The 16,751-nt window shown below is 31.2% G+C and overlaps 1 protein-coding gene across 1 annotated transcript in view; it reads left to right on the top strand.

Annotated features, from left to right (window-relative positions):
• Positions 1-16,751, top strand: part of LOC134710625 (zonadhesin-like) — a 55,510-nt gene that overhangs the window by 36,094 nt on the left and 2,665 nt on the right. Inside the window, exons 36-51 of the mRNA XM_063571007.1 lie at positions 835-1,024; positions 2,705-2,803; positions 3,317-3,388; positions 4,956-5,051; positions 5,203-5,274; positions 10,179-10,274; positions 10,423-10,494; positions 11,076-11,171; positions 11,697-11,768; positions 12,372-12,467; positions 12,730-12,801; positions 13,342-13,437; positions 14,880-14,951; positions 15,268-15,363; positions 16,241-16,336; positions 16,586-16,657. Of these exons, the coding sequence (XP_063427077.1) occupies positions 835-1,024; positions 2,705-2,803; positions 3,317-3,388; positions 4,956-5,051; positions 5,203-5,274; positions 10,179-10,274; positions 10,423-10,494; positions 11,076-11,171; positions 11,697-11,768; positions 12,372-12,467; positions 12,730-12,801; positions 13,342-13,437; positions 14,880-14,951; positions 15,268-15,363; positions 16,241-16,336; positions 16,586-16,657 (1,465 nt within the window). The remainder of the gene's footprint in view (positions 1-834; positions 1,025-2,704; positions 2,804-3,316; positions 3,389-4,955; positions 5,052-5,202; positions 5,275-10,178; positions 10,275-10,422; positions 10,495-11,075; positions 11,172-11,696; positions 11,769-12,371; positions 12,468-12,729; positions 12,802-13,341; positions 13,438-14,879; positions 14,952-15,267; positions 15,364-16,240; positions 16,337-16,585; positions 16,658-16,751) is intronic.

Genomic DNA, 16,751 nt, shown 5'->3' with positions numbered 1-16,751 from the left:
ATTCATCTCTTACCTAATTGATTGTGTATTTAAATTTTGTCATACATCAATTTTATTCGTTTAGAGTAGATTCACTTGTGATACACAACTTGTAATAATGAACAATTATTGGTGAAAGTACGGCCTTAAACGTAAAGCATTGTCAAGTAATTAATGGCTCCAAAATTACTAGTTTAAACATTTAAAACAGAAAAATGAACGGTTAAATCTGTTAAAAAATCGGGAAGCTAGAAACACTTATGAACCAAATCAACATACGACAACCACTTAATAATAGGTTATATATATGTATATCGAATCGTTCTTGATAAAGAAAAATACTTTTTATTAATACGAGCTGCGTCTGAAAGAAACCGACCATATTCAAATGAATAATAATACATCTGTTATCTTATTTCCTCTTTGAAAATACGAAATAAGATAAAAGTCTAAACATATAGGTATAAGAAGATATGGTGTGAGTGCCAATGAGACAACTCTCCATCCAAATATATACATGTATGTGTGTACTTGCATAATGTTGATAACTATTTTAAGTAGGTCAAAGGCAGATCTATAGATGTCCTTAGCATCAAAACATGAGTTAGATTCAAAACCGTAACATTCTTATTATGACTCAGTCCGCACACATGTAGCTATGACTTTGACGCTCGTTCTGATTGTATCTTTTGACGAAGCTGTCTTATATGAATATACTCAACATTTTGTAAAAATTCAGAAATGCGTCTAAGTTTTGAAAAACAAAATATTGTTACGATTAGAGTAATAAATAATTATCTTTCCATTCATTCAGATTTTCTTGTAGTCCATTGATTTGATCTTTTTTTTTCTCAGCTTGGAAAGCAATTAACTTCATCAGACTGCACTATTGTAACCAAGTGTTCCAGTGAAAACGGGAAACTGACTATGACAATTGTTAAAAATCAACTTTGTCATCACAATGCTAAGTGTCGTCTTAGAAGAGGCCAATATAGATGTATCTGTAAAAGGAAATTCAAGGGTAATGGTGTGGATGTATGTACTCGTAAGTATATTAACATTTTGAGTTTGCTATTTTTAAGGGGCCATATTAATCCGGTGCGATATTCTCACTATGTCTAAAATATATTGTTTGCCTTCGTCTGTTTTTTTTTTTGCTCTTTGGACGAGTTGTTGACACCTTTTCCCGTTTTCATTCCCAATTTCATCAATTTTTTTTTTGCTGATTTTGTCCTGTACTGCTGCCCAGACAAAAAATGTGACAGTGACAATACCTTTTTCAAAATTAGTTCGTTATTCCCCTAGATCTTACTCATCAACAGCTGACTTTAACTTTACACGGTTATGATTGTTTTGCATTGAACATGAGATTTTACTCCTTCATGCAAATAACTGATCATAGATAACATAATTTCATCTCCTAAAGACATATCAGTGATATTCGAATAAAAAAAGGCAAAAAGGCAAAATAAAGCACTAAGTTAAAGAGTACATTGTATTTAGGACCATCATTTTCCATAAAGGTTTCCAAATACGGCTAAGGTATTCTATTACTGAGGTAGGATAGCAAAAATTGTTTTATGAGAAATTTGTCTATTCTCTAAGATCCTACCCGTTCTACGTTTTTATACATTTCTGATTTTTAAATGATTATTTCGAGCGTTCCTGATATGGATACATTTTGAAACCCACTTTTGACGCACACAATGTATGAAAAGTTGATTCCTTTTACCAGTACATATCATTACTTATCATTGAAAAGATTTTTGAAAGTAGCTTTTTAATTTTCTTTTTAACAAACATTCAATATATCAGAGCCTTATTAAACTTGATCATTGTTGGATGAAGCAAAGTAAACACGACAAAAAAAACTTAATTCTGTAAACCAACTTATTTTCGCAGATACTTTATTTCGCGTTTTACCCTTTCTTGCCCACTTGGCGGCTATTTAATTTCGCGATTTTCTGATTAACTTGATGCTGTTTAATAAGGAAAGATCCAAGGTTCACATATTCGCGACGATTTATATTCGCGTTATTTTTCTACTCACGAAAGTCGCAAAAATAAATCGCTCGCGAAAATAAATCGCTCGCGAAAATAAATCGCTCGCGAAAATAAGTTGGTTCACAGTACGTTTACGGAGATAATTAATGTAAAAAGTAAGCTGAAGGACTACCTTATCAGTAGCAGACATTTAAAATAAATCGTTCAATGTACTATAGTATTTAAATCTCCCCGAAATGTACTTGAAATTATTACCAGATCAAATGTTTCACTAAAAATTACAAACCTTTGCTTGTATATTTAAAACTTCTCGGGGACAAATCAAAAATGAAAAATCATGACGGCAAAGCAACTTTGGGATTCGCATTCACTTCCAAAAGATTAGAACTGGTTGGTTGACAGGGAATTACAAAATTGGAGCTGTAGTGTCAATAATTATGTAAGAATTATTGTTAAAGCAATAATTATTCGGATGTTGATGTGTCATAAGTATAGTAAAGTTGTTTCTACAAAATAAGTTCAATAGGTCATAAGCAACATAAATGAGTTTAAATTAGTTTTTAAAGTATCCCTTTTTCCCCTGTTTTTATCGCAAAACTTTTTGTATTGTGTTTTTCTGCGGGTGGAGGAGGGGGTAAGCTTTTGGCAATTTTCTTCCCTTACCAGATTGAAGAAAATATTTTCTGCTCAATAAAAACTGGCAGTCCTTTTATGTTTGTAGCTAAATGTAATCGAAAGTGTAAAATCAATGAAAGATGTGCCAAAGGAAAATGCAGATGCAAGAAAGGGTCAGTCAGAACAAAAAGGGGAGTATGTACGAGTAAGTATAACAACCTTAGATAAATGTAACAAGCTTTATCATCTTAGTATATTTAAAATTAGATGAAGAATGTGCAAAGTGGACACAAATAATCTCACCGATAAAATATAATGTAAAAAAGGCATACCTTTAGAACGGTAAAATAGACGCAACACCAAATTCGAACTTGATCTGTATTTTGTTGTTTTACATTGTTTTAGGCAATTGAGGTTAATTGAGGATATATGATATAATTATTCAGGTCTCAGACAGGGTATATACTATGACATTCCCGGCTTAAATTTTGATTCCCTGAACTGAAGGCGATGTATATATTTTCAAACATATATTTTGTTATTTTTGGTATTTTTTTGTGATTGCAGTATGTGATAAAAGTGTAAGATCAAATTTAAAAACAAAAATTAAAAAATTCTCAAATAGAAAAAACACGATTGATATAAGCAGAGACATCAACCGAGATTTTTATAAGATATAACTGCCTAATTTTTGTTATATCATCGATTTTGTTTTCAGTTAAGATACCATGTAAGCCAAAGTGTAAGAGAGGATTTGTTTGTAGTCTCCTTGGAAAATGCAAACCAAAAGGTATATACAATTCATGATTAAGATTGATGTACCAAAAAGATGGGCGTGGTTAATATAAAAAAAGAAGATGATTTCCCACGAGACAACCGTCCACAAGAAACCATTTGACACAGATGTAGGAATAAAACAGGACACGTACAGAATCATGCTAAAAATGCGTTTTTATTTTTACAGTAATGCATTTCACGATATAAAATAACAGTATGGTCTTCAATTTCATAATGTTAAAGAAGGTATTTTGCAAATAGGCGGACGTTTCATGATTGCATATTAGAGAACTATCCATAGACCTTAAGCTAAAGATTTTTTTATGTCAATATAAAAATACAAAATGTGATATGATTATCAATGAGACAGCTTTATGAGATTAGACGGCCTTCAACATTGATCAAATCGCATACCGAATAGTCCGCAATAAGTGGTCCCGAAATAGCAAATGTTTAACAATGCAACATGTGCAAAGGAGAAAACTATCGCCTTATGTATGTACAAAATAAATAACGAAAACTAGATATGTAACACAACAACAAACGACCATCACTGATAATGAATTGCAAGTTCCTGACTCTTGAGGAAAGACACATCCAACATGTGGCGGTGTTAAACTAGAGAGTACCAGCCCTTCCTTAACATTTGACAGTAGTGTAACCTATTGAGTGCATTTTTTAAAAATGTATTGTGCTTAATGACAGTTAATTAGAAGATAATGATATTCTTTATGTTTTAAAGTGTACATTTGTGAACAATTTTATATATGTTCCAGACCATATGAGTATTTGGACCAAACGCGTATTATCATGACCATATGGGTATATACTCATATGGTCGGGGTAATTAACACTCTGTTACAGTTTACTCTTAATTCTTCTAAATTTTTCATATGGTATGACCGTTAATTAAAAAGACACTATCGTATAGGTAATTTTATTATTATATTATAATAAACTGATAAGCTAAATAAAAATAAGAAGTTTCACAATAATTTTACTTAATTGTCAAATTCATAGTAAACATATTTTATACCGATAGTCATTACCGATAGTCATTAACGAATTTTTTTTACAAATCAATGGCAGTAACCAGCCATGAAAACTAACTATGGCATCGTTAATTAGTTTTTACGTTGTTTTTGGATTATAAAATTAATAAACTGTTATGTAACTATCACTGTTTTTTTAGATAAAGTTTTTGTATTATTGAAACGTGTATAATGTAATTTGAAAAAATACCTATATGGTCTAAATACTCATATGGTCCGGCCAAACCAAACAAGAATTATACTCGTATGGTCCGACCATAAGCATAAGGTCGGACCATATGAGTGTACGCATATGGTCATGACCATACAAGTATGGTCCAAATACTCATATGGTCCGAACCATGTATATAACTCATGTTTTTTTTTCATTATATCATTTCTCTAGGTGTATACACCGTAAAAAGAAATATATCATTCGATATGATGCACAAAATACATGACAATTCAACTTAAAGCTGACATTGATATGCAAACAAGCTTGTTGGAGATAATAAGGAATATTATAATCTTATTATTTTATGCTTTCAGGGTGTAAACGAAAATGTAAGATCAATGAAAGATGTTTCAGAGGAAAATGTAGATGCAACAAAGGTTTAGTCAGAACAAAACTAGGAGCATGTAAAAGTAAGTGCCATGTTATTTAATAACATTTTAAAAAAGAAATTATAGCATGAAATACTAATGTATATTATGATGATTAGCACACATTATTGCATTCTTTGGTTTTTCTGTTTTTTTTTTTTTAAATAATCAAATCTCAATTTATACTTTTTAGCAAAGACACCATGCAAACCAAAATGTAAGAGTGGATTTGTTTGTAGTTTCCGTGGAAAATGCAAACCAAAAGGTATATTTACTATGGTCACTAAAATAATAATGAATAGGTTTAAATTATATTGTTATATTAAATAATTATATAAATAGAATCATGTTTTAAAAAATAATGTTTAATAGTGTCAATGGTTCATTTTTTGAAAAGAAATGTTTGCCTTCAATCATATTTATCAACTGTACTATATATATACAAATATAAAACAAAATATATAACCGTTTAATGACAATACAAACTTTGATAATCCCTGCAGACAAAAATGAACCAAAAAGTAATATGTTAACAGTGCGAAAATTTGTTTAGATAGACGATAGAATGTAGTTCTGATGTTTTTGACTTGAATTTATAAAAATTACCATTGCCTTTTAATATTTTGACTTCTCCATTTTGACGTGACAATGTACTTCTGTTTCTATTAAACATTTTATTGTAATTTCTATGAGTTTCCAGGTGTTGTTATCAATGAATATTTTTTTCTCGGACACCTGAATTTTTCGAAATGACACACCAAACTCATAACGGCATTTTATCCACGGACATACATTCAGATAAAAAGCTTAACTTTTACAGATTAACGATTAATGTGTATGTTCTATAATTATTTTGTTGGCAGGATGTAAACAAAAGTGTAGGATCAATGAAAGGTGTGTTAGAGGAAAATGCAGATGCAAGAAAGGTTCCTTCAGGACAAAGCTAGGAATATGTAAAAGTAAGTTGGTCACCTCAAATAAATGACGAGGGTTACTGTGGATTCATTATTATTTGTTGGATACCAATTTTCGAGGAGTTGTGCGCACCAAAGAAACACGAAATTAAACATTTAACGAATGACAATTTTTCCTTAGTTTTGTTTGCAGACTTATGCAACACCACTAAATTAAATATCCACGAACATGCAGGTTTTTAATAATCCACCAACATGCAAGTTTTAACTAATCCACGAACATGCAAGTTTTTACTAATCCACGAACATGCAAGTTTTTACTAATCCACGAAATTAGTATTCACGAAAATAGATGAATCCACAGTACGTAAAGTTATGTGTTCGTTGTGGTGAAGACCGTACTTTGACCTACGTATTATGGTTTACTTTTAAACATTTGCTTTGTATGGAGAGTAGTCTAAATGACAATCATACTTCGTCTTCCTAATCTATAGATATATGAAGATGTGGTGTGAGTGCCAATGAGACAACTCTCCATCCAAATAACAATTTAAAAAGTAAACCATTATAGGTTAAAATACGGCCTTATGTTTATATATATATGTATATATATAGGTAATTGATCAACCCAACAATGTTAGATCTGTAAATTTGCTTTCGCAAATTTTGGGTTCTTCCCTCGCCGGGATTCGAACCCATGCTACTGTGATATCGTGACACCAAATCGCCTGCACTGCAGCCGTCCCGCTAGACCACACGACCACCTTGGCTCTCTAAAAAAAGAGCTTTCGGTGGGCATGTGTTACCTTTCCACGTCAGTTTTAATCTAGCGGCGTACTACAGTACATGATATATAAGGCATGAAGATGTTATATATATATATAAGTGCCTATAAATAGCTACACATGACATACAAATCTATGGGAGTGTGGATTAATCAGTACAGAGATTAATTCAATTACACAAATAAAATTATAGATTGCCTAACAATGTAATTTTAACACACTATTTAGTATGTAAATATAAGAATGTTTAAAATATTTACAAAATGATGAAAATAAACGCAATATTTCGCTAGACCAACTAGCTTTATCAAGCGTGCATCTATCCAGGTGAAATCGGATGTAGAGGATAAGAAACTTTTGCAGCTCAATGTATATGTTGAACTTAGCTGCCTTGAACATAAGAAACTTGTGCAGCTCTATGTCTATGTTGAATTTGGATTGAGCTGCCTTAAAAATAAAACAAAAATAAAATTTGCAGCTCCATGTATATGTTGCTCTTGGAATTAGCTGCCGTAAAAATACATAATTGGTAGTTAAAATTAGCAACGTCCATTGGCCGATATTACGGGATAAAAAGGACGATGCTTTGTTTTTAAATTATTCTTTATCTTTCCTGTATCTTTTCTCGTCTTTTTCGTTAAGACCATCAGGTTCAAAAGTATGGAGTTGGTGGATCCAAAAGTTTTCTCTTCTCCTTCTCGCCGTGGTGTCCCACTCGGTGTTGACTTCTATAATTTGGAAAGTGACATTTTCAAAAGGATGTTTCGTTGAACGAAGATGTCTTGTGAGAGGACAGTTTTTGTTGGTTTTGTACGATGAACGATGGTTATTAAGCCGAATATTAAATTTGTCCATTGTTTCTCCCACATACTGAATGCCACAAGTGTCACATGTTAATATATAAATTGAGTTCTCCGTTTTACAGTTGGAATTTGAGTAGATGGTATAATTTTGTTTAGTAACGGAGCTGATGAAAGAACTGCTTGTATTGGCAGCTCTACAACACAAACAATTCCTTCGACCACATTGTTTGTAGCAACCGGGCGATGGAGTAGGCTGCTTTGCTAATACAGAAGTCACTTATTTGTCACGGATGTTTTTAGGTCTTCTGAAGGCCATGACTGGTGGTGATGAAAATACTTTTTTTAGATTTAAATAATTTTCTATAATTTTCCAATGCTTCTGAACAATGGATGACACATTTTTAAAATCAGGATGGTAAGTGAGTACAAGGGGTGTTCTGTTATCTGCTTTATTTGTACTCAAGAAGTTCTTGGCGACTAGTTTTGCTTGCTCTTTCGAAAGCGCTATCAATGATGTTGTTATTGTATCCTCGAACAACTAGATGTTTACGAAGTTGTCCAAGTCTAGCATCTTTCGTATTTTCATTAGAGCATATTCTTTTGATTCGTAATGTCTGGCTGAATGGGATACCACGGGAGCAGTTTTTATGATGGCAACTTTTAGGAGAAAGGAATTGATGTTTGTCCGTTTGTTTGGTATGAAGGTCCGTTATAATGGTTCCGTTCTTGATGTAACTCGTAGTATCGAGGAAGTTAATTTTCTCCATAGAGGATTCATATGTAAATTTTATTGAATGGTGGAAAGAGTTACAGTGTTCTAGAAATTCATTAAGATGTTCTTGTGAATCTGTCCATTTGAAATCAATATCGTCAATGTATCGGAACCATGATAAGGGCTGATATGGAGCACTAGCCAAGAGGCGTTTTTCAAGTTGGCCCATATATATATATAGTATAGTATTACATAAAAAAATGTAAAAATAAAAAAGGTATTTTTCTCTGCTTTGGGTTTTTTTTTTTTCAATATTGAAAATCTTTCTTTTTCAGCAAAGACACCATGCAAACCAAAATGTAAGAGTGGATTTCTTTGTAGTTTCCGTGGCAAATGCAGACCAAAAGGTACTCTTACTAATGTCACTGAAAGATTTTTCAAACTTATTCTTTATTATAGTGCATTTGCGCCATAAACATGATAAACCACATACATCAAGAGTCTAAATGACATAGAAATAACTAACTGTTATCAAATTATTATGGCTTCATACACTTTTCTTAATGCTTTGTTTACAGAAATTTGCGAAATTGGCGAAATCCATAATCTACGAAAAGGTAAAAATGTGAAAACAGCACGTGATAATTTGATGTGTCCGGAGAATTTTTCTGGATTAACCTGAATCTGGAACGCTTTAACTCGAATCTTTGAAAAAGGTCAAGAATATATAAGTACAATCAACTTGAAACTTAGTCCCTATGATATTACCTTTCTGGTTTTAATGCCAAATTAGAAATTGTCCTTCATTTTCACGGTCCATTTAACATAGAAAATGATTGTGCAGATGGGGCATCCGTTTACTGGGGACACATTCTTGTTTCATGTAGATATAAAAATACAAAATGTGATTTGATTGTCAATGAGGCAACTTTATGTCACTGTACGGCCTTCAACATTGATCGAATTGTATATTGCATAATCTGCAATAAGAGGTCCCGAAATAGCAAATGTTCACAATGCATACGAGAATACATACTAATTTATATACAAAGTAATTAACGAATACAAATATGTAACACAGCAACACATGACAACAAATGATCATGAATTACAGGTTCTTGAGAAATTTACATACATAATGTGGCGATGTTAAACTAATGTAAGGCACCAACCCTTCCCCAACATGGGACATTGGTGTAACCATTTAGTGCATTTTATGCCCCACCTACAATAGAAGAGGGGCATTATGTTTTCTGGTCTGTGCGTCCTGTCGTCCGTTCGTTCGTCCGTTCGTTCGTCCGTCCGTCCGTTCGTTCGTCCGTCTGTCCCGCTTCAGGTTAAAGTTTTTGGTCAAGGTAGTTTTTGATGAAGCTGAAGTCTAATAAACTTGAAACTAAGTACATATGTTCCTTATGATATGATCTTTCTAATTTTAAAGACAAATTAAACTTTTGATTACAATTTCACGGTCTACTGAACATATAAAATGAAAGTGCGAGTTTCAGGTTAAAGTTTTTGGTCTAGGTAGTTCTTGATGAAGTTGAAGTCCAATCAACTTGAAACTTAGTACAAATCTTCCCAATGATATGATCTTTCTAATTTAAATGCCTAATTATATTTTTTACCCATTTTCACGGTCTATTGAACATGGAAAATGATAGTGTGAGTGGGGCATCCGTGTACTTTGGACACATTCTTGTTTTCAAATTGATTGTGTTTAATTCCTGAAAATCATTTTGATTTCCTTTTTTTTAAAGAGTACATTTGTAAACAATTATATATACTGCATTTTGTTTTCATAATTTCATTTCTCTAGGTTTATACATCGAAAAGAAAGATATATCATTCGATACAATTCGTCAAATACATGACAATTCAACTTAAAGCATTTATATGCAAACAAGCTTGTTGGGGATAATAAGGAATATTATAATCTTATTATTTTATGCTTTCAGGGTGTAAACGAAAATGTAAAATCAACGAAAGATGTTTCAGAGGAAAATGTAGATGCAACAAAGGTTTAGTCAGAACAAAGCTAGGAGCATGTAAAAGTTAGTGCCTCGTTATTAAATAACATTTTAAAAAGAAATTATAGCATGAAATACTAATAAATATTATGATGATTAACACACATTATTGCATTCTTTGGTTTTTATTGTGTTTTTTTTAAATAATAAAATCTCAATTTATACTTTTTAGCAAAGACACCATGCAAACCAAAATGTAAGAGTGGATTTGTTTGTAGTTTCCGTGGGAAATGCAAACCTAAAGGTATGTTTACTATGGTCACTTAAATAATAATGAATAGGTTTAAATTATATTGTTATATTATATAATCATAAAAATAGAATCATGTTTTAAAAAATAATGTTTAATAGTGTCAATGGATCATTATTTGGAAGGAAATGTTTGCCTTCAACCATATTTATCAACTATACTGTATATATACAAATATAAAACAAAATATATAACCGTTTAATGACAATACAAACTTATCCCTGCAGACAAAAATGAACCAAAAAGTAATACGTTAACAGTGCGAAAATTTGTTTAGATAGACGATAGAATGTAGTTCTGATGTATTTGACTTGAATTTATAAAAATTACCATTGCATTTTAATATTTTGACGTGACAATGTACTTCTGTTTCTATTAAACATTTTATTTTATTTTCTATGAATATTCCAAGTGTTGTTATCAATGAATATGTTTTTCTCGGACACCTGAATTTTTCGAAATGACACACCAAACTCATAACGGCATTGCATCCATGGACATGCATTCAGATAAAAAGCTTATTTTTTTACAGATTAACGATTAATGTGTATGTTCTATAATCATTTTGTTGGCAGGATGTAAACGAAAGTGTAGGATCAATGAAAGGTGTGTTAGAGGAAAATGCAGATGCAAGAAAGGTTCCTTCAGGACAAAGCTAGGAACATGTAAAAGTAAGTTGATCACCTCAAATAAATGACGAGGGTTTCTGTGGATTCATTATTATTTGTTGGATACCAATTTTCGAGGAGTTGTGCGCACCAAAGAAACAAGAAATTAAACATTTAACGAATGACAATTGTTTTATAGTTTTGTTTGCAGACTTATGCAACAACACTAAATTAAATATCCACGAACATGCAGGTTTTTAATAATCCACGAACATGCAAGTTTTTACTAATCCACGAAATTAGTATTCACGAGAATAGATGAATCCAAAGTACTTAAATTTAGGTGTTCGTGGTGTTGAAGACCATACTTTGACCTACGTATTATGGTTAAGTTTTAAAACATTTGGTTTATATGGAGAGTAGTCTAAATGGCATTCATACCTCATCTTCCTTATCTATGTTTATATACATATATATATATATTAAAGTATTACATAAAAAAATGTAAAAATAAAAAAAGTATTTTTCTCTGCTTTGGTTTGCCGTTTTTTTTTTCAATATTTAAAATCTTAATAAATATTTTTTCAGCAAAGACACCATGCAAACCAAAATGTAAGAGTGGATTTGTTTGTAGTTTCCGTGGAAAATGCAGACCAAAAGGTACTCTTACTAATGTCACTGAAAGATATTTCAAACTTATTCTTTATAATAGGGCATTTGCGCCATAAACATGATAAACAACATACATCAAGAGTCTAAATGACATAGAAATAACTAACTGTTTTCAAATTATTATGTCTGTATACACTTTTCGTAAGGCTTTGATTACAGAAATTGGCGAAATTGGCGAAATCCAAAATCTACGATAAGGCAAAAATGTGAAAACAACACGTTATACTAATGTCCGGAGAATTTTTCTGGATTAACTTGAATCATTACGCTTTAACTCATACATTTGAAAGTTAAGGATACATAAGTATCGAAAACGTTGCAGAGCTGTAAACCAAAAGGAACAAACGTACATGCCAAATCCATATAAGGCTAACTATGCCTTAGGGAGGTAAAACCTTAGTTTTAGTATAATTTCTAAATTTATAAAGGGACATTTGAAAACAGTTTTATATAAATCATGCCAGTAACTTGTTACCCTAGGAAAAAAATGAATCTTTTAAATTTATTACATCACATCTACAGGCACAAATGAACCGTTTTAAGGAAGATTAACTGTTATTTCATATTCTCTATGATTTTTTTTATTGACAGCATGTAAACGAAAGTGTAGGATCAATGAAAGGTGTCGTAAAGGAAAATGCAGATGCAAGAAAGGTTCCTACAGGACAAAACTAGGAACATGTAAAAGTAAGTCTCTCACCTCTGGGACCCTTATTAGCTTGCTGTTCATTGTGTTAAAGGTGTTGAAGACTTTACTTAGACCTTTAACGTTTTACATTTACAAATTATAATTTGTATTATTAATAAGTTGTGTCATTGGAATTCTTTCGTCAACTTCTTACATCTATGTAATCTTATTATAATTGAAAATGTATTATATAAAAGTATTATTCTCTGCAATGGTTCTGCTGTGGTTTTAAATATTTAAAATCTCAATAATTTTTTTTAGCAAAGACACCATGCAAACGAAAATGTAAGAGAGGATTTGTTTGTAGTTTCCGCGGAAAATGCAAACCAAAAGGTATATTGACTAAGTTCACTAACTGTTTCAATTAAATTGTAGTTGTGATTCATGCAACAATTAATGTATAAATTTGACAGAATTTTGTTCAAGAAACATAGTTTTTTAAACCATTGGTAATTATTCGCATTTTCGCCATCAACCACTTACATCAAGGGGCAAAAAGACATTACGTGTACACGAATTTTGGTATACATGTAACATTAAAAAGTGTCTGTTTGTCCTTAAGCGTTCGTCATTTGTCATCTAAGATGGTCACTGCCAAATTCCAACGACGTATTTCTTTAAAATTCATGTTATATAGGCAAAAACGAGCCCAACTACTCATGCTACTATACAAATATAAAGATGTAGTAAAATTGCTATGCGACAACTCTCCCGAGACTAAATGACATATAAGGAACTAACTGTTATCGAAACAATTTTTTCCTATATGAATCTAATATATGAAGTCTCATGAAAAGGCTGATATTCAGATACAATCAACTTTTAAGGAAGATACATGTAAACGGTTATTTCATATGATCTGTGTTTTTGTAGGATGTAAACGAAAGTGTAGGATCAATGAAAGGTGTCGTAAAGGAAAATGTAGATGCAAGAAAGGTTCTTACAGGACAAAATTAGGAGCATGTAGAAGTAAGTGTCCTAATTAGAAACAAAATTTTACAATATATTGCATATCATCTCAGTACCAGAATCTATGACAAGCGAGACGATTTTAATTTTGAAATTATCAATTTTCCCCATCATAGTAGTAATATACCAAGTTCACCTGCATATGGAATATACATTTCCCAACTTATTAGGTATTCAAGAACTTGCAGCTCCTATTCAGACTTTGTAAAACGTCACCAGTGTCTGAGCAGAAAGTTGACGAACCAGGGGTATGTCAAAGAACGTCTCATCCTTTTTCTAAAAAAGTTCATCGGAAGATACCCAGAACTTGTTGATAAATATTCCGTATCAACTTCACAAATAATACACGATGGTCTTGAAGTATAGATTTTGCGTACTGACGTTGGGTTATCATCTTAATAACGTGTTATAGTATTCTTTTATTGGTCTTTATTAATATTACTTGTACTGTTAAGTCAGTTTTTGGAGATATTCTTTTGAAGTGACTCTTTGGTTATGTAAAACATCATACTTTCAACGACAAAATTATTTCATTTAGTAATATTACTTTTAATATGGATCTTGAATACTATGAATGACAAAACTATTTTATTCAATGATACTACTTTTTCTGTTAAGTCTGTTTTTTATGATATACATTTGACGTGAAACTGTACTTATGTACACCGTCATACTTTGAACCACACAATTATTTTATTTATTATTATTACTTTTACTGTTAAATCTGTTTTTGTTATATCTACTTTAAGTGACTTTGCATGTATGTATGCCGTCATACTCTGAACGACAAAAATATTTTGATGTCTGCCTGTGCGAATTTCAAACGCGCAATTTTATACCAGTACTGAAAACCTTCTATCCTTTACGGGTAGACTTTACATACATAAATTAAGTCGTATAAGAATAACAAAATTAGTATGTTAAAATTGATGTATGCCTTTTTGTGCTTCTCCGTTACATTTGTTGTTTTTACAGTGATATTAAGATGATAACACATTATTGACTGCTGTACCCCTATTTTTGACATTTTTTCTCTTTGAGTTTGTTTGTTTTGTTCATTCATCGTTGCCAATGTAATGGAATTTGATGCGACTGTCATAAAAGTAAGAGGTTTAGCTAGCTATAAAACCAGGTTCAATCCACCATTTTCTACATTAGAAAATGCCTGAACCAAGGCAGGAATATGACAGTTGTTATCCATTCGTTTGATGTGTTTGGACTTTTGATTTTGCCTTTTGATTTTTGATTTTCCTTTTTGAATATTCCTCGGAGTTTAGTATTTTTTGTTTTTACTTTCACCATTATTGCTTATTTGATATAACATAAGAACAGCGTTCTTTAATGCTATCATTTACTTTCACATCGTTCGATCATTGGAAAAAAAGCAAAATGATATAAAAAAAATAGCAATTAGTAAATAAATGTATAATGATATTTTTCAGCAAAGACACCATGCAAACCAAAATGTCAGAAGGGATTTGTGTGTCATTTCCTCGGAAAATGTAAACCAAAAGGTATATTATTCGTTCGACGATGAAAGACATATTAAACAATATTTTAATTACATTGTTAAAGTAATGATATTAATTGGACAGGTTTTTGTTAAAAATACATTTTGAACTAGTAGCAATTATTCTTTATTAAAATTGCTATGAGACAACTCTCTCCCCGAGAGCAAATGACATATAAGTATCAAACTGTTATTGAAACAAATTCTTCCTATATTAATCTAATACATGAAGTCTCATGAAAGGCTTATATTTAGATACAATCAACTTTTAAGGAGGATAAACGGTTATTTCATATGATCTCTGATTATTGTTTTTGTAGGATGTGAACGAAAGTGTAGAATCAATGAAAGGTGTCGAAAAGGAAAATGTAGATGCAAGAAAGGTTCTTACAGGACAAAATTAGGAGCATGTAGAAGTAAGTGTCCTAATTAGAAACAAAATTTTACAATGTATTATCATTATTGTTTATTTGATATAACATGTGAACTGCGTTATTTTATTCAATCATTTACTTTAGCATCGTTCAATTAGTGAAAATAGACCGACATGATATAAAAAAAAGCAAATAGTATATAAATGTATAATGATATTTTTCAACAAAGACACCATGCAAACCAAAATGTCAGAAGGGATTTGTTTGTAATTTCCTCGGAAAATGTAGACCAAAAGGTATATTTTCCGTTCGATAATGAAAGACATATTGACCAATATTTCAATTATATTGTTTAAGTTATAATATTAATTGGACAAAATGGTGTTAAAAATACATTTTAAACTAGAAGCAATTATTCTTTATTAAAAACACATAATCGCCTTCATCTCAATTCATCAACTGTACTATACATAAAACAAAATAAGTTATTGTGTTTAAACAATTGCAAGTTTGTCAAAGACAAGCAGACACAGATGTACGTTAATAAATTACGTTTACACGAATTTTGGTATACATGTAACATAAAAACATGTCTGTTTGTCCTTTAGTGTATGTCATTTGTCATTTAAAATGGTCACTGTCAAATTGCAACGAATCTATTTCTTTCAAATTCATGTCATATAGGCAATAACGAGCCCAACTACTATACAAATAGTAAAATGTCGTAAAATTGCTATGATACAACTCTCCACCTGCGACCAAATGACATATTATAAGTAACTACCTGTTATCGAAACTAATTGTTCTTATATATATCTAGTACATGAATAATCATGAAAAGGCTGATATTCAGATACAAATCAACTTTCAAGGAAGATAAACGGTTATTTCATATTTTCTGTGATTAATGTTTTTGTAGGATGTAAACGAAAGTGTAGAATCAGTGAAAGGTGCCGTAAAGGAAAATGTAGATGCAAGAAAGGTTCTTACAGGACAAAGCTAGGAACATGTAAAAGTAAGTGTCTTAACCATATACAACATTTTACAATGTCTTATCATTATTGTTTATTTGATATAGCATGTGAACTGCGTTGTTTTTTCAATCATATCCTTAAGCATCGTTCGATCAGTGAAAATAGAGCGACATGATATAATAAAAATAGCAAATATTATATAAATGTATAAAAAGTATCAGAAATAATTAACCTGTAGCTAAAATTGCTATATTGTTGAATATTTTCAAACACAATTGATATTTTTTCAGCAAAGACACCATGCAAACCAAAATGTCAGAAGGGATTTGTTTGTAATTTCCTCGGAAAATGTAGACCAAAAGGTATATTTTCCGCTAATGAAAGACATATTAAACAATATTTCAATTATATTGTTAAAGTTATAATATTAATTGGACAAAATGGTGCTAAAAAATA

The sequence above is a fragment of the Mytilus trossulus genome, chromosome 3 (genome assembly GCF_036588685.1).
Source record: "Mytilus trossulus isolate FHL-02 chromosome 3, PNRI_Mtr1.1.1.hap1, whole genome shotgun sequence".
NCBI lineage: Eukaryota > Metazoa > Mollusca > Bivalvia > Mytilida > Mytilidae > Mytilus > Mytilus trossulus.
This window is presented reverse-complemented; position numbering and strand designations above follow the sequence as displayed.